Genomic DNA, 26,676 nt, shown 5'->3' on the forward strand with positions numbered 1-26,676 from the left:
GGACGGAGGATGGAGGTGTAGGACGGAGATGGTAGTGTACTATGCCAGTTGCCCCTGTATAAAGATCTATATAGGGATGACCACCAGGCAACTGAGGGTGAGAACCCTAGAACATATTCGGGACATTATTAATGCTAAAGGGTGTAAAGATGCAATTGATCTGAAAACTATACCACTGCATTTTTTTGTACATCATAAATGTAATCCCAATGGATTTAGAGTGAAGGGTATAGATCATGTCAGTTTGGGAGCAAGAGGAGGGGACTATAAGAGTAAACTCTTAAAAAAGGAGACAAAATGGATGGTGGTCCTTGATACCCTGATGCCTAGGGGTTTAAATGAGGCCTTGAGTTTCAAACCTTTGTTACCTACATAGCACGAATTTTGATGTCTTTTACTTTATCATATTTTAATTTTTCTCTTTCTCTCTTCTTTTCCCCTAATCTAACCACAGTGATTCCTATATAATATACTCCGATGCCATATATGTTAATTGTGAGTGTGCAATGGACCAAGTTGATGTTACATCTGGATTTAAATTGGGAAACTATTGAGAACAACGTTGGACCATATATATGAATATAAATATAAATCTAAAGATGTTTGATTATATGGAATTGTATCATGTCCAATTTGGGGTTGGGTTGTTATACACTTTATATGTAATCGTTTGGGTAGTATAATGGTGTTCATCTTTTGAGCATATTGAGTACATCACTGTGTGCTCAGAGATGAACATGGTTATATATTTATGTGACCGTTTGGAGTTGTTAAAAAGGGTTTTCTCTTTTGCTATCCTATTCTGTGTATTTACATATTTTGGTTAAGAACAATGAACCTATGAAGTATTAGGACAATGTTAACATTATACATTAGATCTAACCGACACCTCAAATGTATGGGCTATTTTTCTGTAGTATATATTTATAACTATTTACTGACTATATCATTAATGATCATATGGCGTCTGTTGTAACATATATACTTATACATATACCTGTGGTTGATTTGAGTATTGGTGACGTTACAGCACGGCTTTAGGTATATTACCATATCCAGGGGTCGCACAGAGACCATGCGCTGTGCATTTCCCGTGGGTGACACGCCAAAAGAGTGAGTGGCATGGAGGCGGGACATGGTTCCGATCTCCGTGGCTACTCTGCGTCATATGATTGCAGACCGCGTTACTCGCGGTCATGTGACCAAAGACGCACTCAATGTGCGACTCACCCACTGGACGCACATCATGATGCTCAGCGTGTCAAGTACCGGTATTCAGCCGACAGCTGTAACGGATTATACAACTTATATAAGGGCACATACTACGCCTTCATTATGCCTCCTGACGAAATCGGAAGCAGTGAAATGCAAGTCGAGGTGGGAGTGGCTGTCTGGGTTGTGGCAATCGATACACACATGGCTTCTGGTAATGTTTAAAATATAACTGTCTATTGATATATGGCTGGCATGGTGTACTTGTAGGTTATGGTCTAGTACATTGCTGCTGCTATGTATGCCATATAACTTGTTATCATCTTATAGGTGCTTACATATTAGATAGCGGGATTACCCATTCATTATAGTGGCAATTATATACCAGCAGCATACAGTGCTGGCCAAAAGTATTGGCACCCCTGCAATTCTGTCAGATAATACTCAGTTTCTTCTTAAAAATGATTGCAATCACAAATTCTTTGGTATTATTATCTTCATTTAATTTGTCTTCAATGAAAAACAATTAAAAAAAATTGTCATAAAGCCAAATTGGATATAATTCCACACCAAACATAAAAAAGGGGGTAGACAAAAGTATTGGCACTGTTTGAAAAAATCATGTGATGCTTCTCTAATTTGTGTAATTAACAGCACCTGTAACTTACCTGTGGCACCTAACAGGTGTTGGCAATAACTAAATCACACTTGCAGCCAGTTGACATGGATTAAAGTTGACTCAACCTCTGTCCTGTGTCCTTGTGTGTACCACATTGACCATGGAGAAAAGAAAGAAGACCAAAGAACTGTCTGAGGACTTGAGAATCCAAATTGTGAGGAAGCATGAGCAATCTCAAGGCTACAAGTCCATCTCCAAAGACCTGAAAGTTCCTGTGTCTACGGTGCACAGTGTCATCAAGAAGTGTAAAGCCCATGGCACTGTGGCTAACCTCCCTAGATGTGGAAGGAAAAGAAAAATTGACGAGAGATTTCAACGCAAGATTGTGCGGATGGTGGATAAAGTACCTCGACTAACATCCAAACAAGTTCAAGCTGCCCTACAATCCGGTACAACAGTGTCAACCCGTACTATCCGTCGGCGTCTGAATGAAAAGGGACTGTATGGTAGGATACCCAGGAAGACCCCACTTCTTACCCCGGGACATAAAAAAGCCAGGCTAGAGTTTGCCAAAACTTACCCGAGAAAGCCTAAAATGTTTTGGAAGAATGTTCTTTGGTCAGATGAGACAAAAGTAGAGCATTTTGGGAAAAGCCATCAACATAGAGTTTACAGGGAAAAAAAAGAGGCATTCAAAGAATAGAACACAGCCCCTACAGTCAAACATGGCAGAGGTTCCCTGATGTCTTGGGGTTGCTTTGCTGCCTCTGGCACTGGACTGCTTGACTGTGCGCATGGCATTATGAAGTCTGAAGACTACCAACAAATTTTGCAGCATAATGTAGGGCCCAGTGTAAGAAAGCTGGGTCTCCCTCAGAGGTTATGGGTCTTCCAGCAGGACAATGACTCAAAACACACTTCAAAAAGCACTAGAAAATGGTTTGAAAGAAAGCACTGGAGACTACTAAAGTGGCCAGCAATGAGTCCAGACCTGAATCCCATAGAACACCTGTGGAGAGATCTCAAAATGGCAGTTTGGAGAAGGCCCCCTTCAAATCTCAGGGACCTGGAGCAGTTTGCCAAAGAAGAATGGTCTAAAATTCCAGGAGAGCATTGTAAGAAACTCATTGATGGTTACCGGAAGTGATTGTTCGCAGTTATTTTGGCTAAAGGTTGTGCAACCAAGTATTAGGCTAAGGGTGCCAATACTTTTGTCTGGCCCATTTTTGGAGTTTTGTGTGAAATGATCAATGATTTGATTTTTGTTTCATTTTCATTTGTGTTTTTTTATTGCAAGCAAAATAAATGAAGATAATAATACCAAAGAATTTGTGATTGCAATCATTTTCAAGAATAAACTGAGTATTATCTGACAGAATTGCAGGGGTGCCAATACTTTTTGCCAGCACTGTATGACTGTTTTATTGTTAAGTGCCTACGTGCTCTGTGTACTATGTATCCATATGCTATGTATGATTGTTATACTTATCTATTAATTAATCTATCTATTAATGTGTGAATTGATCGCCCACTTTCCCATAAAGCTACTCTTAGTAGTGCGACTCATTCCCCCTTAATCTTTACAGCTGTAGCCTATGTATAAAGTATTTTAAATGATTGTCTGCATTTTTTGTATAACACTTAATAATTTTTCTATGATTATAAAAATTTCTGTGGACCTGAATTGTTGTATGTAGGGTATTAGAATTTCTTCAGGAACATTATTATTATTATCTATTTAGAGGCCACCTATAAGTTGTATACTATTGCCATTTCTTTGAAGCCCGCAACACTGACAGAGCATCTGCGAGTGGGAGACCCACCGCATCGCCGTGTTCCGCACGGCCCCCGAACCCAAGACAGACCCCATAGTCAGGACAGACCCCGTAGCCAGGACAGACCCCCCACAGCCAGCAGAGCCCCCGCCGCCAGCACGGCCCATGCAGCCAGCACAGCCCACGCAGCCAGCACAGCCCATACCGCAGCGCCTACAGCATTGCTCTACTCCAGCACTGTCACTGCCTCCTGTGACCCTGCTTCACCACCGCTGGCGCCCCCCTCCGGTAAGACCCCACTGAAGTATATGACGGACTCCATTTTTTTTTACCTTTTTTTTCTTTAAATTTGGGGAGCGTCTTATAATCTAGTGCATCTTAGAAAACAAAATACGGTAAGTGACAAAAGTAATTTTATTATGGATGTTATTATTTTGATGTACAGTGTTCTTGAAGGTATTCTGAAGCAAATCCCATTTTTGGTACATACAGTACCTTGCAAAAGTATTCGGCCCCCTTGAATTTTTCAACCTTTTCCCACATTTCAGGCTTCAAACATAAAGATAAAAAATTTACATTTTATGGTGAAGAATCAACAACAAGTGGGACACAATTGTGAAGTTGAACGAAATTTGTTGCTTATTTCAAACTTTTGTAAAAAATAATAAACTGAAAATTGGGGCGTGCAATATTATTCGGCCCCTTAACTTTCAGTGCAGCAAACTCATTCCAGAAGTTCATTGAGGATCTTTGAATGATCCAATGTTGTCCTAAATGACTGATGATGACAAATATAAGCCACCAGTGTGTAATGAAGTCTCTGTATAAATGCACCAACTCTGTGATAGTCTCAGTGTTCTGTTTAAGGCACAGAGAGCATCATGAAGACCAAGGAACACAACAGACAGGTCTGTGGTACTGTTGTGGAGAAGTTCAAAGCCGGATTTGGTTACAAAAAGATTTCCACAACTTTAAATATCCCAAGAAGCACTGTGCAAGCGATCATATTGAAATGCTAGGATTATCATACTACTGCAAATCTACCAAGACCCAGCCATCCCTCAAAAATTTCATCTCAAACAAGGAGAAGACTAATCAGAGATGCAGCCAAGAGGCCCATGATCCCTCTGGATGAACTGCAGAGATCTACAGCTGAGGTGGGAGAGACTCTCCATAGGACAACAATCAGTCGTACACTGCACAAATCTGGCCTTTATGGAAGAGTGGCAAGAAGAAAGCCATTTCTCAAAGATATCCATAAAAAGTGTCATTTAAAGTTTGCCACAAGCCACCTGGGAGACACACCAAACATGTGGAAAAAGGTGCTCTGGTCAGATGAAACCAAAATCGAACTTTTTGGGCACAATGCCAAATGATATGTTTGGTGTAAAAGAAACACAGCTCATCACCCTGAACACACCATCCCCACTGTCAAACATGGTGGTGGCAGCATCATGGTTTGGGCCTGCTTCTCTTCAGTAGGGACAGGGAAGATGGTTAAAATTGATGGGAAGATGGATGGAGCCAAATACAGGACCATTCTTGAAGAAAACCTGTTGGAGTCTGCAAAAGACCTGAGACTGGGACGGAGATTTGTCTTTCAACAAGAAAATGATCCTAAACATAAAGCAAACTCTGCAATGGAATGGTTCACAAATAAACGTATCCAGGTGTTAGAATGGCCAACTCAAAGTCCAGACCTGAATCTAATTGTGAATCTGTGGAAAGAGCTGAAAACTGCTGTTCACAAACGCTCTCCATCCAACCTCACTCAGCTCGAGCTGTTTGCAAAGGAAGAATGGGCAAGAATTTTAGTCTCTCAATGTGCAAAACTGATAGACACATACCCCAAGCGACCTTCAGCAGTAATCGCAGCAAAAGTTGGAGCTACAGAGTATTAACTTAAAGGGGCCCAATAATATTGCACACCCCAATTTTCAGTTTATTTTTTTTTATTATAGTTTAAAATAAGCAATAAATTTTGTTCAACTTCACAATTGTGTCCCATTTTTTGTTGATTCTTCACCATAACATTAAAAGTTTTATCTTTATGTTTGAAGCCTGAAATGTGGGAAAAGGTTGAAAAATTCAAGGGGGCCAAATACTTTCGCAAGGCACTGTACCAATGAATTGTGCACATTTGTATATCCCCTTGATGTTCATTTGTTTCTAATGACATCACATTAACCAAGAACAGAAGGATATTCACAACCTGCGTGTCGTGCCGTAATGAATTCTCCAACGGGATGATTTTTAATTACATGTTATGTATGGCAAATGGTGCCATGTAATACCCAATTGCCGCTTAACGGTTTTCTATACAATTTAGTGCAGATAGTGTTATCTGTGATGTTTCCTCTAAGTCGGATGTCTAAAAATGGTGCCTCAGATTTTGAAAACGTGACCACAAATTTAAGATTAAAGTTGTTTTCATTTAGAAACATGAAAAACTCAACTGAATGACATTCCTTTACTGGAGAGACAATTGACATTCCTTAGCATTTTACCAGCTAAACACCATACCGTCTATGTATATACTGCACCATATGATATGATCCACAAGATGAGCTCCTGCCACCAGGCCATATGCAGATATGCCAGGGAGGTGGAAAATTTAGCGCCAATAGGGCAACCTAGTATCTGTTAAAAATGTTTATTACTTGAGGAGTAAAAGTGGTTAGTTAAAATAAAAAATGTCACCTGTAACACATATTCAATAAAAATGTGTGCACAATCCATTGCTATGTTCAAAAGTGTTTTATGTCCGCTAAATCTTATCCAACTAGATCTCCAGAAGCCATTTATTGTGGAGTTGGATTCTTCTGAAATTAGGGTAGGGGCTGTAATATCTCATGGCTCCAAAAAGTTGACCAACTTGGGACCGTGTGGCTTTTTTCGCCACAAAATTCTTCTTCTCTGCTGAGAGAAATTATGATGTTGGGAATCGTGAATTGTTCGCCAAGAAATTAGCTTTTGAGGAATGGATACAATTTTTTGAGAGACCTATTTATCAAATCACGGTTGTGATGGATCATAAACAGTTAGCATGTATTGAATCTGCCAAGCGGTTGACCTCAGGCAGGCCTGTGGGTCCTTATTTTTCTCTAGATTCAATTTTTCTCCATCCTCCATTATTCCTCGGGGTTTTGTAGTTTTTATGTTATCCTTGGAGTTGGAAGCTAGGATCTGTGAAGCCCAGTAGTTAGCGCCTTCCGCTCTTGCAGAGTCTAAATTGTCTGTTTCTGTGTATGTAAGATTATGTCTGTTGCAGGAATTACATGAGTCTGTTTTGAGTGGTCACCTGAGGATCACAGCTACACAGAAAGCTTTTGTTAGATTCTTTTGGTGGCCATCCATGCATAACGATATTAAAGATTTTGTATCCGCTTGTGAAACTTGCGCACACGCACTAAAGTCTGTCACAGTTGGCCGGCCGGACGGATAGTTGGTTCTATAACCAATTCCTTAAAGACTGTAGACTAATTTTTCCATGGATTTCATTACTTATTTGCCTTTGTCTAATGGAAAAACTCTGATACGGGTGATAGCCAATCGATTCAGTAAACAAGCCGACTTAGGGGTACTTCACACACAGCGAGATCGCTACTGAGATCGCTGCTGAGTCACGTTTTTTGTGACCTCATTAGCGATCTCGCTGTGTGTGACACTGAGCAGCGATCTGGCCCCTGCTGTGAGATCGCTGCTCGTTACACACAGTGCTGGTTCATTTTTTTTATTGTTGCTCTCCCGCTGATAAGCACAGATCGCTGTGTGTGACAGCGAGAGAGCAACAATCCTGAATGTGCAGGTACCAGGAGCCGGCGTCTGACAGCCTGCGGTAAGCTGTAACCAAGGTAAACTTCGGGTAACCAAGGTGGTTACCCGATATCTACCTTCGTTACCAGCCTCCGCAGCTCTCACGCTGCCAGTGCCGGCTCCTGCTCCCTGCACACGCTAAGTTAAGCGGTGTGAGCTGCTAACTAAGGTAAACATCGGGTAACCATACCCAATGTTTACCTTAGTTACCAGTGTCTGCAGCTTCCAGACGCCGGCTCCGTGCAAGCGCAGCGTCGCTTGCACATCGCTGCTGGCTGGGGGCTGGTCACTGGTCGCTGGTGAGATCTGCCTGTTTGACAGCTCACCAGCGACCATGTAGCGATGCAGCAGCGATCCTGACCAGGTCAGATTGCTGGTCGGATCGCTGCTGCATTGCTAAAGTGTGAAGGTACCCTTAGTTCCGTTATCTGGGTTACCTAATGTCTAAACGTTGTCCACGTTGTTTATCAATCATGTGACAAGATTGCATGGAATCCCTCTGAACATTGTATGTGATATGGCGGTGCAATTTGCTTCCAAATTGTTTTACAGCTTTTTGTAAAAAATTGGGGATTGATTTGCCATTTTCCTCTGCTTATCACCCTGAAACCAATTGTCAGATTGAGAAGACAAATCAGTCGCTGTCACCCGGCGTTTCCCTCTAAACTTGCTGAATGTTATGACTTTGTTCAGACTGCAGACACTGACACTCCACACTATGCTTTCTCTGATGCTTCTGAGTTGTACAGGCAGGCTCGGGTGTCAACTGTAGTGGCCTGGTCCAGATTGTGTCTGTTTCTTTAACCCCTTCAGCCCCCGGGCACTTTCCGTTTTTGCGTTTTTTGCTCCCCTTCTTCCGAAAGCCGTAACTTTTTTATTTTTCTGTCAAACTTGCCATATGAGGGCTTGTTTTTTTGCAGGACGAGTTGTACTTTTAAATGAAACCATAGGTTTTACCATATAGTGTACTGGAAAACAGCAAAAAAATTCCAAGTGTGGAAAAACTGCAAAAAAAGTGTTATCACACAATAGGTTTTGGGATGTTTTATTCACCGTGTTCACTATATGATAAAACTGATGTGTGGGTGTGATGCCTGAGGTCGGTGCGAGTTTGTAGACACCAAACATGTATAGGTTTACTTGTATCTAAGGGGTTAAAAAAAATTCACAAGCTTGTGCAATAAAAGTGGCGTACGTTTTGCGCCATTTTCCGAAACCCGCAGCGTTCTCATTTTTTGGGATCTATGGCTCAGTGATGACTTATTTTTTGCGTCTCGGGCTGACATTTTTAATGGTACCATTTTTGCGCAGATGCTACGTTTTGATCGCCTGTTATTGCATTTTGCGTAAAACGTTTGGCAACCAAAAAACTTAATTTTGGCGTTTGGAATTTTTTTGCCACTACGCCGTTTACCAATCAAATGATCTGATTTTATATTTTGATAGATCGGGCATTTCTGAACGCGGCAATACCAAATACGTGTATACTTCTTTATTTTTTTTTTTTTAACCAATCAGTTTTTATTAAAGATTTCCATAACAGAAACAGATTAAACATAAGAATACAGAAAGAAAAATAAGAGAATATTAGCCACTTCAAGTTCCGTAGGTGGGCCGCTACCCTTGGTGTTTATACAATCTACATAATGCATTACTGACAAGAATGTATTTCCACCCGTGTTTTGATAGATTATCTGTGACTATACCATATTCATAGGTTACTGTTTGTCACCTTTTGCTTCCAAAGGGCTAGACCCGCCTGTCTATATGAAGAACCTTACTAGAAAAGTGGTCAAGATATAGAGTGAGTAGATAGCAGAATAGAAAGAGATGGGAGAAGGAGGGGACTTATACAAGGGTTTTGGGGAGGGAGGTAAGATGGGGGTTGTTTATGCACTGTCACTAGAACAGGCTCCTGAATGCAGGGGACTCCTTGAACAGTATCCACGGCTGCCATAGTTTGGTAAACTTCTCATTTGTGCCCGATACCCAAGAGGAGAGTTCCTCCATGTGACAAAGATGCGTTAACTCTGTCAGCCATTCCCCTATTCCGGGGGTCACTGTGGTCCTCCAGTGTCGTGGAATGACTGCTCTGGCCGCAATCAAAAAGAACCGCAACAGGCGCTTCTTTTGGTATCCCAGTGAACCGGGTAAAATAGACAGTAGGGCGATCTTAATGGAAGGAGTTACGCTTTCTCCTGCCATTTGGTTGTAGGTCGCAAACACCTGAGTCCAAAAGTTGGATAGTTTGTTACAACCCCACCAAATGTGTGGCAGCGTACCTTTGTCTGAGCCACAGCGCCAACACTCCTCCGGGACCACAGGGAAGGCTCTATGGAGGTTGACTGGGCATTGATACCATCTTGCCAGTAGCTTAAAGCTCTTTTCCTGGGCATTGCATGCTACTGAGATCTTGTGGGAGAACACATACGCCTTTCGTTTTTCGTCCTCAGTAAGGCTGAAACCTAATTCCGATTCCCATCTTCCAATGTAACTGGGGTCCTCAGAATAGAGGTTCCTGTTCATCATATTGCAAATGAGGGAGATCTGGTGCGTCGGAGGCGAACTCTGCAGGAATAAGTGTTCAAATGGGGTGGATGTATCCGGGGAGGGGGGCCTCTTCCCACCCAGCCAGGATCGCACAAAGGAGTGAAGTTGTATGTATTCGAGCCACCTCAATCTCAATCCGGGGAACGCGGCCTGAAAGTCTTCAAAAGGGGGCAAGTCTCTGCCCTGTAATATCTGCCCCAGTCTAATATCCAAACTTCGTTGCCAGCCCAGAAATCTCTCCACCGTACACCCCGGAGGGAAGCCCGGATTGCCGAACAAAGGCATCAGAGGAGTGGGCGAGCCAATCAGGCCGCTTTTCAGCTTTGTGGCCTCCCATACCTCCAGTGTCGCCCTGAGCAAAATCCCATCAGGCTCCACCTGTCTCCTTACATCCTCCAACTCTTTTGGTAATAGCCAGGGAAGTGCCCCAAGCGGAACTGGGGAATAGAGCTGCTCTAGTGCCACCCACTGCTTGGTCTGCCGGTGAAAATGCCAGTCTAACAACCTAGCCACCAGGACAGCATGGTGATAGGTACGTAAATCAGGCAATCCGGCTCCCCCCCTCTGTTTGGGTCGTATCAAAGTCTGATATTTGATCCTTGGTTTTCCCCCTTTCCACACAAAACGAACCAGTGCGGACCTCAATGTCTTAAAGAAGGCCGGAGGGGGATTTATAGGTATCGCCTGAAAGATGTAAAGGAATCGTGGTAGTATGTCCATTTTGAATGTGTTTACGCGGCCGAACCACGAAAGGGGTCGTTTGTTGTACTCTTCCATATCTTTTAGGGTTCTGTTTAATAAGACTTGGTAATTCAGGGAATAAAGTGTCCCCAAATTAGATGGGATCGTTACCCCTAAATATTTTATTGAGGATGCCTGCCATCGAAACGGGAATTTTTCTTTTAGTAGGGCGACTTCCTCTATTTTAAGGGAGATGTTTAGCGCTTCTGTTTTGGAATAATTTATTTTAAAATTGCTCAAATTTCCAAATCGTTCGAATTCTTTTAGTAGTGAAGGGAATGTGATCAGAGGTTGGGACGTATAGAGTAGGAGGTCATCTGCGTATATAGCCGTCTTAAATTCCCTGTCTCCAATGCTCAGACCATGTACATTGGGGTTCTGTCTAATGGCCACTGCAAGGTGCTCCATAACAATGACATATAGAAGGGGGGATAAAGGGCACCCCTGACGGGTGCCGTTTCTGATTTCCACCGGATCCGAGAGGGCCCCGTTAACCCGAACTCGGGCCGACGGTCTAGAGTACAAGGCCATTATCTTACTCACAAAGTTCGGGCCTAAACCAATTTGTCTTAATGCTGAGTTCATGAATCCCCAATGCACACGGTCAAATGCTTTTTCTGCATCTATTGAGAGCAGCCCTAGGGGCTCCCTTATCGACGCGGCTCTGGCTATTAGGTGAATTGTTTTAGTCACATTGTCGCGGGCCTCCCTACCCTGCACGAACCCAACCTGATCTGTGTGTATAATGGAGGGCAACAGAGGTGCCAACCGGCTAGCCAGTACTTTTGCGAAGATTTTTACGTCAATATTTATTAGTGAGATCGGGCGGTAGTTGGCTACCATTGTTTGGTCTTTACCATGTTTAGGTAGAACTGTGATGTGGGCTTCTAAGGATTGTGGGGTGAAAGGGGACGATTCTGATACCGAGTTATATACTTTTGTGAGGAATGGAGTGATTTGGGCTTTAAAAAGTTTATAAAAAGCAGGAGAGAACCCATCAGGTCCCGGGCTTTTACCGCTTGGGGAGATCTCTATCGCTGTGGCCACCTCCCCCTCCTCGATTGTCCTGTCCAGTCCCCTGGCATCTTCCCCATCTAATGCAGGGAGAGCTGTCTCTGTAATGTATGACTCAATTCGGGCCTGTAATTCACCCGGGGCCATATCTGAGAATGTACCCCGTATATTGTATAGTTCTGCATAGTATTCTTTAAAGTGATTTAAAATTTTTGCGGGGTCTTGCGTGTCTGAGTTTCCCCGAGTCTTTATTTTAGTAACGTGCGAAGCTTGATTTCGTGGGTGTAATAGCCGCGCAAGTTGTCGCCCGCTTTTGTCCGAGTGATTATATAATAGCCTTTTGAATTGATTTTGAAACCTAAGAAGTCTATAATCCAGTAGTTTTCTTAATTTGTCCCTTGTTGTTGTCAGATTGGCTAGAATATCCGAAGAGGGATTATTTTTGTGTGTTGTCTCTAGTGAATTAATCGTTCGGAGAAGTTGGGCCACCTCCTGTGTTCTCTCTTTTTTGATCCTTGTCCCATGTTTTATTAGGATTCCTCTTATTACACATTTAAATGCCTCCCACTGAAACGGTAGGGGTGTAGAGTCCGTCGCGTGGGTGCACATAAAGACGTCCATTGTCTCCCTTAGGTCTGTTACACATGTTTCATCTCTTAATAAGGAATCGTTGAGCCGCCACGTCCACGCCCTGTTTGGGTAGTCCGGTGGGGAGATCTCCAGGAACACTGGAGCATGATCAGACCAGACCGCATTCCCTATAGCCGCGACCGGGTGCCACGAAATAACTCTTTGGCTGACCAGAATAAAGTCAATGCGACTGTAAGTCTGGTGGGGATTAGAGAAGAATGTATAATCTTTATCTGTGGGGTGCATGATTCTCCACACATCAACCATGTGGAGATCTGCTAACTTACGTTTTAGGGCGCTCAAGCGTCTCTGAGGTATGGCGCTCCTCCCCGTTGACACATCCATTGTGGGATTCAGTGCAAAGTTAAAGTCTCCTCCCACCAGCACCTCCCCCTCCGCGAATTCTGATAGATCCTTTAAAAAAGAGCAGCATGCATTAGTTTGATTAATATTTGGTCCGTACCACCCCGCGATCGTGTAGACCACCGAGCCTATTTTAACTTTTAGCAAAGCATATCTGCCTGTCTCGTCTGTCTTAGAGTCTAAAACCGTGTGGACCAGGTTTTTGTGTATTGCGATTGAGACCCCTTTCGATCTTGATTCATTGTTCGTGCTGTGAAGCCAATGTGCAAAGTATCTGTTATGTAGATTTGGTATGTGGCCAGTTTTAAAGTGCGTTTCCTGAATGATGAAAATTTGAACTCTTTGTTTGTGCATCTCATATAGGATATGTGATCTCTTTTGGGGCACGTTGAATCCCCTAACATTCAGTGAGCCTATTTTTAACCCCGGCATTCTATCCCAGCGCAGCACTATCTCCTAAGGTAAAGAACACTCCGGGTACTAGGGGATTAACACAGGGAAGAGGGAAAGGAGGGGGAAGAAAAGGTTATGGTTATAAGTGGGGAGAAGACTAGAGTTCCTTTAGGAGGAAGATGGAGGTAAAAAAGGAAAAAGAAAAAAGAATACAAGAAAGTCAAGAAGTCAGCACTTCGAGTCCACCTCTATCTCCCTGACTTTCCTCTAAGGGTGGGTCAGAGGAGAATAAAAAAAAAAAAAACAAAAACTCAAATTCTCGTCTTCCTCACCCCCAGCCACAAGAAAGGAGGGTGATACTTTTAACTAATCCTCGCAACGTGAGGAATAGAACCCTCTATAGGGGTTGTGCTTTCCAAGGGGAGAATCTCCCCCCGAGCCAAGAACTTTCAATATATGTAAGCTTAACAAAATATTATTGCGAGCATTTAAACCGATGCCCCCTACAGGTGTCAAAACTATATAATGGTACCAGTATTTGCTGTTGGTCTTCCTTTGCGGATCATGTTATCAATGCATATATTTATACACTTTCTTTATTATAAGGGAGCGACGGTCCCTCTCCACTTGCTCCTCCGCTCTTCTGTGTTACTCCTAGGTTTGTGCTCACAGAGGCCGGTCACAGTGGGGCCCTTAATGAGAGGCAACTGCCTCTAATCCTTAGAAAATAAGCATAACTGGGTTGTCTTGGGACGTGTGTGACCGGCCTCCGCAGCCCGACCATCAACAATAAATGTTATCAGTATAACCGTGATAAAGACCACTCGCTCAGAGCCTCATTCACTACTGCTCCATGTCCTCTCGTCTCATCCTTCTCCTCGGGTCTCTGCGCCGTTGTGGCTGCGGGTGATTCGGACCATCTGCCTGCAGGCCCGATGGTAGCTCCGGCCACTCTGTTATCTGGACCCGCGGTAGATTCAATGCTGCCGTAAAGTCCTGAAGACCTCTGGGATGGGTAAGCATATGCATCCGGCCCTCTCGGTGTACTCTCAGACGAAATGGGAAGCCCCATGAGTATGGTATATTGCGTTCCCTGAGGACGTCTAGCAGTGGCCTTAGAGCTTTCCTTTTCTGTAGGGTCCATCTCGATAAGTCCGGAAGGATCTGCAGGCGGGTTCCCTGGAAACGAACATCTCCCACTGCCCGAGCTTGGGTCATTATAGAGTCTTTCACTTGGTATCTGTGGACTCTGCAGATTACATCCCGTGGGAAGTTTGGATCCACGGGTTTAGGGCCCAGGGCTCTATGGGCTCTATCCAGCTCCAGGTGTGCCTCCCCGGGGGAACCGAGTAGGGGGTTAAAGATTTCTTTGAGTGTTGCATGCAGCTCTCCCGTGGGTACCGATTCTGGGAGCCCTCGGACCCTTATGTTGTTTCTTCGTCCCCTGTTTTCGGCATCGTCTATCATATCCGCCAGGTAGTGGAGTTGAAAAGAGTGAATAGATGTATCCTCTTTTTGTGTTGTAATTTGGGCAGACAATGTGGATGCAGTAGCCTCGATTGCTGTGACTCTTTCACCCCAGTGCTGGACCTCATCTTTCAGCATTGTCAATTCAGCTTTATAAGAACTTTCCAGCCTTTCAACATATTTCTCCATGTCATGTTTGGTTGGGATGTTTCTGATATGAGCAGCCAGGCTTTGAATATCCATGGCCAGTGTATGGCCCCCTAGAGCGGCTCTGTTGTCTGTTTCAGCTTCTGTGCTTTGGAGCCGTGGAGGGAGCTCCCAGCTTGTTATTATATTGGTATGTGGCATTATGATGGTATCTGCTTTCTGCCCCTGATCCTGGTGTGCATTCATGTGGGGTAGATTAGAGTGAGAGGGGGGGCTTTGTTGGGAAGAGCTATGTGATCTACTGTCTGCTCCTTCATTCCCCTCCCCCCTCACCACATTCCTGTTCTCAGCAGTTATCTCACTCTGTGTGCCAGCTCCTGTCATCCAGGCTTCTGTCTTATCACTGTTTAATGTCAGTGCGTGTGGCTGCTCTGCTTGTCTCCTGCCACCGCTGCATGAAACAATTAACCCCTTCTCCCTCCCAGACAGAGACTCACGTTCAAGTGGTGACCTTTGTGTTATCAGCAGCGTCTCCTCTGCACTCTCGGCGCCATCTTCCCTCCACGTGGGCACTGACTCACTGCTCATCGGAGGTCCCTGCAGCTCCTGATTCACTCCACCGGAGGCCTGTGGGGCTGTGCTGAGCATCGCTTCTGTCCACTGCCTGTCTGCAGCACTCCTCAGGGACATGCGTGGGTGGATGGCCTCTGAAGCTGCTGCACGGTCTGTCATGGCTGCCTGACTGGGGCCTGTCAGGTATCTGGTTATGTCTCCCGTTGTTGCTGCAGGTGGTCTGACGGGTGCTGCTTTTGATCTCTGCCTCTTCCTGACTCCCATGGACTGGTTTTGATTGTGTTTACTGCTCTGTTTCTCCGTTTATTCTTGGCTCGGGTCAGGAGCAGTGCTCACATGCGTCTTGTCTCCACCATGGCCAGGCCACGCCCCCCCTTCTTTATTTTTTTAACCTTTAATTTTCAGTGGGGTGAAAGGGGGGTGATTTGAACTTTTAGGTTTTTGTTTTTTTTATTTTATTTTTTAAAACTTTTTTTTATTTTATTAGTCCCCCTAGAGGGCTATAGCGATCAACAATCCGATCGCTCTGCCCTATCTGCTGATCACAGCTATACAGCTGTAAACAGCAGATATGATAACTTCCTGATCATTTGGCTCCGGGCCGAGTGAAACTGAAAGTGACTCGTCATAGCTACAGGTGTCATCACATGACCCTGTGCTACCATGGCAACCACCGAACGTCACGTGAACACGCACGTGACTTCCGGTGGGGGTGGCGGTAAGTGAAAATCATGGCCACGTGCATATACATCTCGCTGCCAGACTTTGCCAGCGAGATGTAAGGGGTTACATGTTGCGAGTGGAAGCGATTCCACTCGTAACATGCAGGCACACATGTCAGCTGTTGAAAACAGCTGATATGTGCGCGGATCGCCGCAACCTGCCTGCGGCAGGGGGCGGGGCTTAACATCACACGCTCCATAGCATAGCAATGAGTAAGAGCCCCTAGGAGCTCGAAACGCGTAAGAACGGATGGACATGTGTTTTTAAAGGATACATTTTTTTTTTTAATATGCACAATAAAAATATAATTTTTAAACTGAAAACGTTTTTCATGGATTGAAGATATATATTGGACGGTGCTGGACAAAAACCTAATTTGAACCTTAAATACCCAGTGCCTCTCGGCGATAGGCTGAGAGGCACTTCCTGAGAGTGGTGCGCTGGCCCTTTAAGAGAGGGGCTGCGGCGCATGCGCACTCCCTAGGAGTGCTCCTGGAGGTCCTGTGACATGCGCACAGACTCCGGGATGCGAGCTGTAGAGGAACTTGCGTGGAGGAGCAAGCAGGGATGCCAGGCAGTGAGGGAGCTGGCCGTGGCGGTAAGTCAGTGCACGTCTCTGCAAGAGGGGAGAAGCAGGGACGCAGCGTTACAACGGAGAGTTTGGCTAATGGGCACATTAGGCCATCTTTGTCTATTGTGGCTGTGGCTTTCTTCTTTGTCAAAAAGAAGGATGGTGGACCGCGTTCATGTCTGGATGTCCGTGAGCTCAACCAGATTACGGTTCTTTACCCATATCCGATGACACTCATTCCGGACCTATTGAACTAGATTGCTGGTGCTAAATGGTTCTCGAAACTCAACCTCAGGGGAGCCTATAATCTAATTAGAGTCCAACAGAAGGATGAGTGGAAGACGGCATTCAATACCCAGAGGGTCACTTCAAAAATCTGGTGAGACCATTTGGCCTGACCAATGCACCTGCGGTGTTTCAAGACTTTGTGAATTATGTATTCGCTCACTTGTTGGGGAAATTTGTTATTTACTTGGATAACATTCTCATTTTTTCACAGGATTTTGGTCACATTTCATCAAACATGTTAAACAGGTTTTACAGATTCTCAGAGAGAACAAGTGGTAAGCAAAACTAGAAAAGTGTGTATTCGCTGTTCAGGAACTTCCATTTTTGGGTTACATAATTTCCTCTTCTGGGTTAAGGATTGATCCTTCTAAGTTACAGGCTATATTAAATTGAGACCATAATGTGAACCTTAAGACGCTGCAACGTTTCTTGGGGTTTGCAAATTATTACCGAAATTTTATTAAAAAAAATGTGGCTATAACAGGACCTCTGACTGTCATGACGAAAAAAGGTGAAGACTTTTGTAACTGGTCTGAGGGTGCTTTATACGTGCTTGACTGTCTAAAAAATTATTTGCATCACCACCTGTATTAATACAGCCTGATGTGTCTCTATTCTTCACGGTGGAAGTTGATGCATCAGAGGTGGGGGTTGGAGCTGCATTGTCTCAAGGGCCGGCTGTTGGTAAACTGCATCCATGTGCATTTTTCTCCAAGAAGTGATCAATGGCCTAATGTCATTGCGACATTGGTAATAGGGAACTATTCACTATCAAATTATCTTTTGAGGAGTGGCGAAACGTTTTTGGGGGAGCTATTCATCCTGTTACTGTAATTTCAGACTATAAAAATCTCCTGCACCTCGAGTCGTAAAAACGTCTTACACAGAGACAAGATCGGTGGTCATTATTTTTTAATAGGTTTACCTTTTCCGTAGCTTATCGTCCAGAGTCTAAAAACATAAAGACTGATGCATTGTCCAGGAGTTTACCGAGGGAGGAATCTTGTGAGGAACCTGTGTGCCCATCCTGCAGAATGGAGTGGTGGTGTTGGTGCTCAGTACTGAGGTTGAATCTGAGAATGTGGAGGTCCCTCCCTACCGTGTTTCCCCGAAAGTAAGGCCCTGTCTTACATTAATTTTACCCCCAAAAGTCCCACCCTGCCTTACTTTCGGGGGAGGCCTTACATTGGAAAAAAAATCCTCCCCCCTGCAGCCTCCCCATTGTTTGAGAGTCCGGCATCCACCCCATCCTCCCCCCTGCAGCCTCCCCATTGTTTGAGAGTCCGGCATCCACCCCATCCTCCCCCCTGCAGCCTCCCCATTGTTTGAGAGTCCGGCATCCACCCCATCCTCCCCCCTGCAGCCTCTCCATTGTTTGAGAGTCCGGCATCCACCCCATCCTCCCCCCTGCAGCCTCCCCATTGTTTGAGAGTCCGGCATCCACCCCATCCTCCCCCCTGCAGCCTCCCCATACAGTGGTTCTGCCCCCCACTCTGCCACCACACACACTGACACATACGGTACCGGTACAGCCCCACACGGCACCCACACACATATCGTACCGGTACCGTACACACACACACACACTGACACATACAGCCCCATACGGCACCCATACACATACCGTACACATACCGTACACACACACACACACACACACACACACACACAGAGTTTCGGAACTTACCGTTACTTTCCTTCTGTTTCGATCTCCTCTGCGGTGCCGGGCTGACGATTCAGATGCCAGGGACGCTGGACCAATCGGAGCGAGCCTGCAGGCGGTGACGTCGCGGCTGATTTCGGCCAATCAGCTGCGAGCCGGCTGATTCGGCCAATCAGCTGCGAGCCCGCTGACTGGCCAATCGCAGCTCGAGCTGAGGGCCAATCAGCTGCGAGCCGGCTGACTGGCCAATCACAGCTCGAGCTGATGGCCAGCAGGGAGCCTTGCGGGGGCCATTCACCGGAGGCGGACCACGGGTGGCACGAGACTGGAGAAGGCCTGGATGGAGCGAGGGAACAGCGGCAAGTTCCTGTACTGTCCCCAGTGACCCCACCCATATGCGGCCTTACATTATGCCGCGACCACCACCCATAGGCGGCCTTAAATTCCCCGAGCCCCCCCCCCGCTACCCTGCCTTACAATCGGGGGGTGCCCTACATTGGCGGACCCCCCCGAAACCCCCACCCTGCCTTACTTTCGGGGGGGTCCTACTTTCGGGGAAACACGGTAGGATGAGAAAGGAAAAACTGTGAGCCCCACTTCCTGGGATGAAAAAGGAAAAATTGTGAGTGTGCACCCCTACCTGAGATGAGAATGGAAAGATTGTGAGGAGTCCTATGCCTAGGATGGGAAAGGAAAGGCTATGAGTGAGCCCCCCTCCCCGTGATGACAAAGAAAAAACTGTGAGTGAGCCCCCTCCATGGGATTATTATTATTATTTATTATTATAGCGCCATTTATTCAATGGCGCTTTACATGTGAAAGGGGTATACATAATAGGGACAAGTACAATAATCATAAACAATACAAGGCACAGACTGGTACAGGAGGAGGGAAGTCCCTGCCCGCGAGGGCTCAGTCTACAAGGGATAAGTGAGGATACAGTAGGTGAGGGTAGAGCTGGCCGTGAGGCGCTGTATCAGACAGAGGGTTGAGAAAGGAATGATTGTGAGTGCCCCCTCCCTGGGATGAGAAAGGAAAGATTTTGAGTGTCCCCTTCCCTGGGATGAGAAAGGAAACACTGTGAGTAAGCCCCCTCCCTAGGATGTGAAAGGAAAAGCTAGGAGTGAGCCCTCTCCCTGGAATGAGAAAGAAGAGGCTGTTGGCGCTCACTACTGAAGTTGAATCTGAGAATGTGGAGGCCCCTCCCTAGGATGAGAACGTAAAATCTGTGAGTGAGCCCCCCTCCCTGGGATGAAAAAGGAAAAATTGTGAGTGAGCCCCTCCCTGTGATGAGAAAGAAAAGACTGTGAGTGCCCCCTCCCTGGGATGAGAAAGGAAAGTCTGTGAGTGAGCCCTCGCTGGGATGAGAAAGGAAAGTCTGTGAGTGAGCCCTCCCTGGGATGAGAAAGGAAAGACTGTGAGTGAGCCCCTACCCTGGATGGAAAGACTGTGAGTGAGCCTCCCTCCCTGGGATGAGAAAGGAAAATCTGTGAGTGAGCCCCTACCCTGGAATGGAAAGACTGTGAGTGAGCACTCCCTGGGATGGAAAGTCTGTGAGTGAGCCCCTACCCTGAGATGGAAAGACTGTGAGTGAGCCCTCCCTGGGATGGAAAGTCTGTGAGTGAGCCCTCCCTGGGATGAGAAAGGAAAGTCTGTGAGTGAGCCCTCCCTGGGATGAGAAAGGAAAGACTGTGAGTGAGCCCTCCCTGGGATGAGAAAGGAAAGTCTGTGAGTGAGCCCCTACCCTGGGATGGAAAGACTGTGAGTGAGCCGTCCCTGGGATGGAAAGTCTGTGAGTGAGCCCTCCCTGGGATGAGAAAGGAAAGTCTGTGAGTGAGCCCTCCCTGGGATGAGAAAGGAAAGTCTGTGATTGAGCCCTCCCTGGGATGAGAAAGGAAAGTCTGTGAGTGAGCCCTCCCTGGGATGAGAAAGGAAAGACTGTGAGTGAGCCCTCCCTGGGATGAGAAAGGAAAGTCTGTGAGTGAGCCCTCCCTGGGATGAGAAAGGAAAGTCTGTGAGTGAGCCCTCCCTGGGATGAGAAAGGAAAGTCTGTGATTGAGCCCTCCCTGGGATGAGAAAGGAAAGTCTGTGAGTGAGCCCTCCCTGGGATGAGAAAGGAAAGACTGTGAGTGAGCCCTCCCTGGGATGAGAAAGGAAAGTCTGTGAGTGAGCCCTCCCTGGGATGAGAAAGGAAAGTCTGTGAGTGAGCCCTCCTTGGGATGAGAAAGGAAAGACTGTGAGTGAGCCCTCCCTGGGATGAGAACGTAAAATCTGTGAGTGAGCCCCCCTCCCTGGGATGAAAAAGGAAAAATTGTGAGTGATCCCCTCCCTGTGATGAGAAAGAAAAGACTGTGAGTGCCCCCTCCCTGGGATGAGAAAGGAAAGACTGTGAGTGCCCCCTCCCTGGGATGAGAAAGGAAAGTCTGTGAGTGAGCCCTCCCTGGGATGAGAAAGGAAAGTCTGTGAGTGCCCCCTCCCTGGGATGAGAAAGGAAAGTCTGTGAGTGAGCCCTCCCTGGGATGAGAAAGGAAAGTCTGTGAGTGAGCCCTCCCTGGGATGAGAAAGGAAAATCTGTGAGTGAGCCCCTACCCTGGGATGGAAAGACTGTGAGTGAGCCCTCCCTGGGATGGAAAGTCTGTGAGTGAGCCCTCCCTGGGATGAGAAAGGAAAGTCTGTGAGTGAGCCCTCCCTGGGATGAGAAAGGAAAGACTGTGAGTGAGCCCTCCCTGGGATGAGAAAGGAAAGTCTGTGAGTGAGCCCCTACCCTGGGATGGAAAGACTGTGAGTGAGCCGTCCCTGGGATGGAAAGTCTGTGAGTGAGCCCTCCCTGGGATGAGAAAGGAAAGTCTGTGAGTGAGCCCTCCCTGGGATGAGAAAGGAAAGTCTGTGATTGAGCCCTCCCTGGGATGAGAAAGGAAAGTCTGTGAGTGAGCCCTCCCTGGGATGAGAAAGGAAAGACTGTGAGTGAGCCCTCCCTGGGATGAGAAAGGAAAGTCTGTGAGTGAGCCCTCCCTGGGATGAGAAAGGAAAGTCTGTGAGTGAGCCCTCCTTGGGATGAGAAAGGAAAGACTGTGAGTGAGCCCTCCCTGGGATGAGAACGTAAAATCTGTGAGTGAGCCCCCCTCCCTGGGATGAAAAAGGAAAAATTGTGAGTGATCCCCTCCCTGTGATGAGAAAGATAAGACTGTGAGTGCCCCCTCCCTGGGATGAGAAAGGAAAGACTGTGAGTGCCCCCTCCCTGGGATGAGAAAGGAAAGTCTGTGAGTGAGCCCTCCCTGGGATGAGAAAGGAAAGTCTGTGAGTGCCCCCTCCCTGGGATGAGAAAGGAAAGTCTGTGAGTGAGCCCTCCCTGGGATGAGAAAGGAAAGTCTGTGAGTGAGCCCTCCCTGGGATGAGAAAGGAAAATCTGTGAGTGAGCCCCTACCCTGGGATGGAAAGACTGTGAGTGAGCCCTCCCTGGGATGGAAAGTCTGTGAGTGAGCCCTCCCTGGGATGAGAAAGGAAAGTCTGTGAGCGAGCCCTCCCTGGGATGAGAAAGGAAAGTCTGTGAGTGAGCCCTCCCTGGGATGAGAAAGGAAAGACTGTGAGTGAGCCCCTACCCTGGATGGAAAGACTGTGAGTGAGCCCTCCCTCCCTGGGATGAGAAAGGAAAATCTGTGAGTGAGCCCCTACCCTGGGATGGAAAGTCTGTGAGTGAGCCCCTACCCTGGGATGGAAAGTCTGTGAGTGAGCCCCTACCCTGGGATGGAAAGACTGTGAGTGAGCCCTCCCTGGGATGAGAAAGGAAAGTCTGTGAGTGAGCCCTCCCTGGGATGGAAAGTCTGTGAGTGAGCCCTCCCTGGGATGGAAAGTCTGTGAGTGAGCCCTCCCTGGGAGGAGAAAGGAAAGTCTGTGAGTGAGCCCTCCCTGGGATGAGAAAGGAAAGACTGTGAGTGAGCCCTCCCTGGGATGAGAAAGGAAAGTCTGTGAGTGAGCTCCTACCCTAGGATGAGAAAGGAAAGTCTGTGAGTGAGCCCTCCCTGGGAGGAGAAAGGAAAGACTGTGAGTGAGCCCTCCCTGGGAGGAGAAAGAAAAGTCTGTGAGTGAGCCCTCCCTGGGAGGAGAAAGGAAAGTCTGTGAGTGAGCCCCTACCCTGGGATGGAAAGTCTGTGAGTGAGCCCCTACCCTGGGATGGAAAGACTGTGAGTGAGCCCTCCCTGGGATGAGAAAGGAAAGTCTGTGAGTGAGCCCTCCCTGGGATGGAAAGTCTGTGAGTGAGCCCTCCCTGGGAGGAGAAAGGAAAGTCTGTGAGTGAGCCCTCCCTGGGATGGAAAGTCTGTGAGTGAGCCCTCCCTGGGATGGAAAGTCTGTGAGTGAGCCCTCCCTGGGATGGAAAGTCTGTGAGTGAGCCCTCCCTGGGAGGAGAAAGGAAAGTCTGTGAGTGAGCCCTCCCTGGGATGAGAAAGGAAAGTGTGTGAGTGAGCCCTCCCTGGGATGGAAAGTCTGTGAGTGAGCCCTCCCTGGGATGGAAAGTCTGTGAGTGAGCCCTCCCTGGGAGGAGAAAGGAAAGACTGTGAGTGAGCCCTCCCTGGGATGAGAAAGGAAAGACTGTGAGTGAGCCCTCCCTGGGAGGAGAAAGGAAAGACTGTGAGTGAGCCCTCCCTGGGATGAGAAAGGAAAGACTGTGAGTGAGCCCTCCCTGGGAGGAGAAAGGAAAGACTGTGAGTGAGCCCTCCCTGGGATGGAAAGTCTGTGAGTGAGCCCTCCCTGGGATGAGAAAGAGAAGATTATGAGTGACCCACCTCCTTGGGCTGAATGGTCTCCTCTCAGGGTCTTTTACTTCTGACATGACTCTCGCTCATGGGAGTACTCACCTTTTCTTCTCCGGACAATCATTCTTCTACTCGTCTCAAAAAATTCGAAATTAAAAAAAAATAAATAAAAAAAATCCCCCTCATACTATGGGCACTGCACACTTCAGGAATATGCCACATGTCAATGCAGCAATTGGTCAGATTCCAGCTCTCACTTTTCTAGTTCTGGTTCTATTTTCCTTGTTCTTCATAATCGCTGTAGTTCGGCAGGAGAGGGGTTAAGCGGCGCCTATACACGGGGACATGACGTGCGCTCTGGCGCCCTCTGCCGGCCGCGTCGGCTCCTGTCTCTGCAGCACGGGATGAGCGCTGACAGGCAGCAGTGGATGCTCTAGCTGCAGCCGATGGGAGGCAGAGTCAGCCCAGCAATCGTGGACAGCAGAGAAGGCAAAAATCACAGCTTCCCCAGCTCCAGCCATCACTGATACCCACAATGCACAGAGACCGACTCCAAAATAGCAATCTGGCTGGCAGGTAATATGGCTGCGCTCGTCATTACCTTCCACTGAGGACATCGCCCGGACTGCGCCTGCAGAGCGAGCACAAGCAGGAGGCGCCGCTCACAGCAGCTGCGAAGCGCGGGATCCGAGGCGGGGACCGGGAGCGCTGCACCGAGGGGAAGCATGGCAGCCCTGGAGCTGTACACAAAGGTAAGCGCCTGCGGGGCAGCCCCTGCATGGATGGAGCCTTCCTGCCATTGTGCAGCATCCAGGACCTCTCCTAGGCAGCCACATCAGCATCCATGATGGGCACCAGGGCACAGGCGAGATACAAGTGAGCACCAGGGCACAGGCGATACATGCACAGGCGGAGTGTACACACATGCATCGGGGCACAGGCGAGATACATGTATGGGCGAAACGTACACGCATGCATCGGGGCACAGGCGAGATACATGTATGGGCGAAACGTACACGCATGCATCGGGGCACAGGCGAGATACATGTATGGGCGAAACGTACACGCATGCATCGGGGCACAGGCGAGATACATGCACAGGCGGAGTGTACACACATGCATCGGGGCACAGGCGAGATACATGTATGGGCGAAACGTACAAGCGTGCATCGGGGCACAGGCGATACATGCACAGGCGGAGTGTACACACATGCATCGGGGCACAGGCGAGATACATGTATGGGCAAAACGTACACACATGCATCGGGGCACAGGCGAGATACATGCACAGGCGGAGTGTACACACATGCATCGGGGCACAGGCGAGATACATGTATGGGAGAAACGTACATGCGTGCATCGGGGCACAGGACAGAAATATGTATGGGCGAAACGTACAAGCGTGCATCGGGGCACAGGCGATACATGCACAGGCGAAGTGTAGACACATGCCTCGGGGCACAGGCGAGATACATGTATGGGCGAAACGTACATGCGTGCATCGGGGCACAGGCGAGATACATGCACAGGCGAAGTGTACACACATGCATCGGGGCACAGGCGAGATACATGTATGGGCGAAACGTACAAGCGTGCATCGGGGCACAGGCGATACATGCACAGGCGAAGTGTACACACATGCATCGGGGCACAGGAGAGAAATATGTATGGGCAAAACGTACACGCGTGCATCGGGGCACAGGAGAGAAATATGTATGGGCGAAACGTACACGCGTGCATTGGGGCACAGGAGAGAAATATGTATGGGCAAAACGTACACGCGTGTATTGGGGCACAGGAGAGAAATATGTATGGGCGAAACGTACACGCGTGCATCGGGGCACAGGCGAAGTGTACACACATGCATCGGGGCACAGGCGAGAAATATGTATGGGCAAAACGTACACGCGTGCATCGGGGCACAGGCGAGAAATATGTATGGGCGAAATGTACACGTGTGCAGCAGGGCACAGGCGAGATACAAGTGAGAATTAGGGTACAGGCGATACATGCACAGGCAAAGTGTACACACATGCACCAGGGCACAGGCGAGAAACATGTATATGTGCAACATACACGCGTGCATCGGGGGACAGGTGAGATACATGTATAGACGAAGCGTGCACCAGGGCTCAGGCGAGGTACACGTACAGGCGAAGTGTACACACATGCACCAGGGCACAGGTGAGATACATGTAAGGGTGAAGTGTACACACATGCACTAGGGCAAAGGCGAGACACATGCATAGGCAAAATGTACACGTGTGCTCCAGGGCACAGGCGAGATACATATGGCCATCAGGGCACAGGTGATACATGTACGGGCAAAGTGTAAACACATGCACCAGGTCACAGGCGCGATAGATGCATAGATGAAGTGTACACACATGCACCAGGGTAGGGCGAGATACATTCATGGGCGAAACGTATGCACGTGCACCAGGGTACAGGTACGATATGTGCATAGGTGAAACTGACATGCGTGTATCAAGGTACAGGCGATACATGTGTGAACCATACACGCGTGCACCAGTGTGATACACGAATGGGCGAAATGTACACATGTGCAGCAGGACAAAGGTAATGAACGGGCAAAATGTACATGCGTGCTCCAGAGTACAGACAATATATATGTGGGCAACAGGGCACAGGTGGTACATGTATGGGCGAAACTTGCACCTGTGCATCAGGGAACAGGCGATGCATGTGTGAAACGTACACGCATGCACCAGGCTACAGACAATATACATGTGTGCAACAGGGTACAGGTGGTACATGCAGAAGCAAAATGTACATGCGTGCTCCAGGGAACTTGTGATTTGCACATGGTATTTGGCATCCATAAACTGTATATGGAACATGCATGAATTATAACTGGCCATGGTAGAGATAGATTATAGCACTCTCTCTGGATATGGTTGTATGGTCATGAGTTATAAATAGCTGTGATCTTTATATGTCCTGTATACGCTGCTGGTATACACATGATATACTGTATATGGCGTGTGTTACGGTGGACATGATGTATATACGTGGCTGGGGCGGTACTTGTGTCGTGGGTGGCTGTGCTCTACATATACTCGTGTCTTGCGGCTGGATATGATGTTTGTGTCTCCGTTGCTGACAGTACAGATGCTGCGTCGCTGGTCCTCTGGGCATCGTCTGACGTGCGGGCGTTGGGGTGGGGGTAGGAGGCCTGCACTCGGGGCTTTGGGGTGGAGGATACTGTGACACTGGATGACCACTCTGGCAGTTTGTCCTTGACGGCTCCTGGTCAGTAATTCCTCTTTGTGCCGGGGTGTATGATGAGGGCCGTGCAGCCATTGGGGGAGGGAGCAGATTATTCTCTGGAATATGAATCATAAACTACATTTCCTTTG

The 26,676-nt window shown here is 47.4% G+C and overlaps 1 protein-coding gene across 1 annotated transcript in view; it reads left to right on the forward strand.

Annotated features, from left to right (window-relative positions):
- The first annotated feature begins 23,679 nt into the window (after positions 1–23,679).
- The window catches only part of MYO5A (myosin VA), a 276,256-nt gene continuing 273,259 nt past the window's right edge, over positions 23,680–26,676 (forward strand). Inside the window, exon 1 of the mRNA XM_075345778.1 lies at positions 23,680–24,048. Coding sequence (XP_075201893.1) covers positions 24,022–24,048 — 27 coding nt within the window. The 5' untranslated portion in view covers positions 23,680–24,021. The remainder of the gene's footprint in view (positions 24,049–26,676) is intronic.

The sequence above is a fragment of the Anomaloglossus baeobatrachus genome, chromosome 4 (genome assembly GCF_048569485.1).
Source record: "Anomaloglossus baeobatrachus isolate aAnoBae1 chromosome 4, aAnoBae1.hap1, whole genome shotgun sequence".
Lineage (NCBI taxonomy): Eukaryota > Metazoa > Chordata > Amphibia > Anura > Aromobatidae > Anomaloglossus > Anomaloglossus baeobatrachus.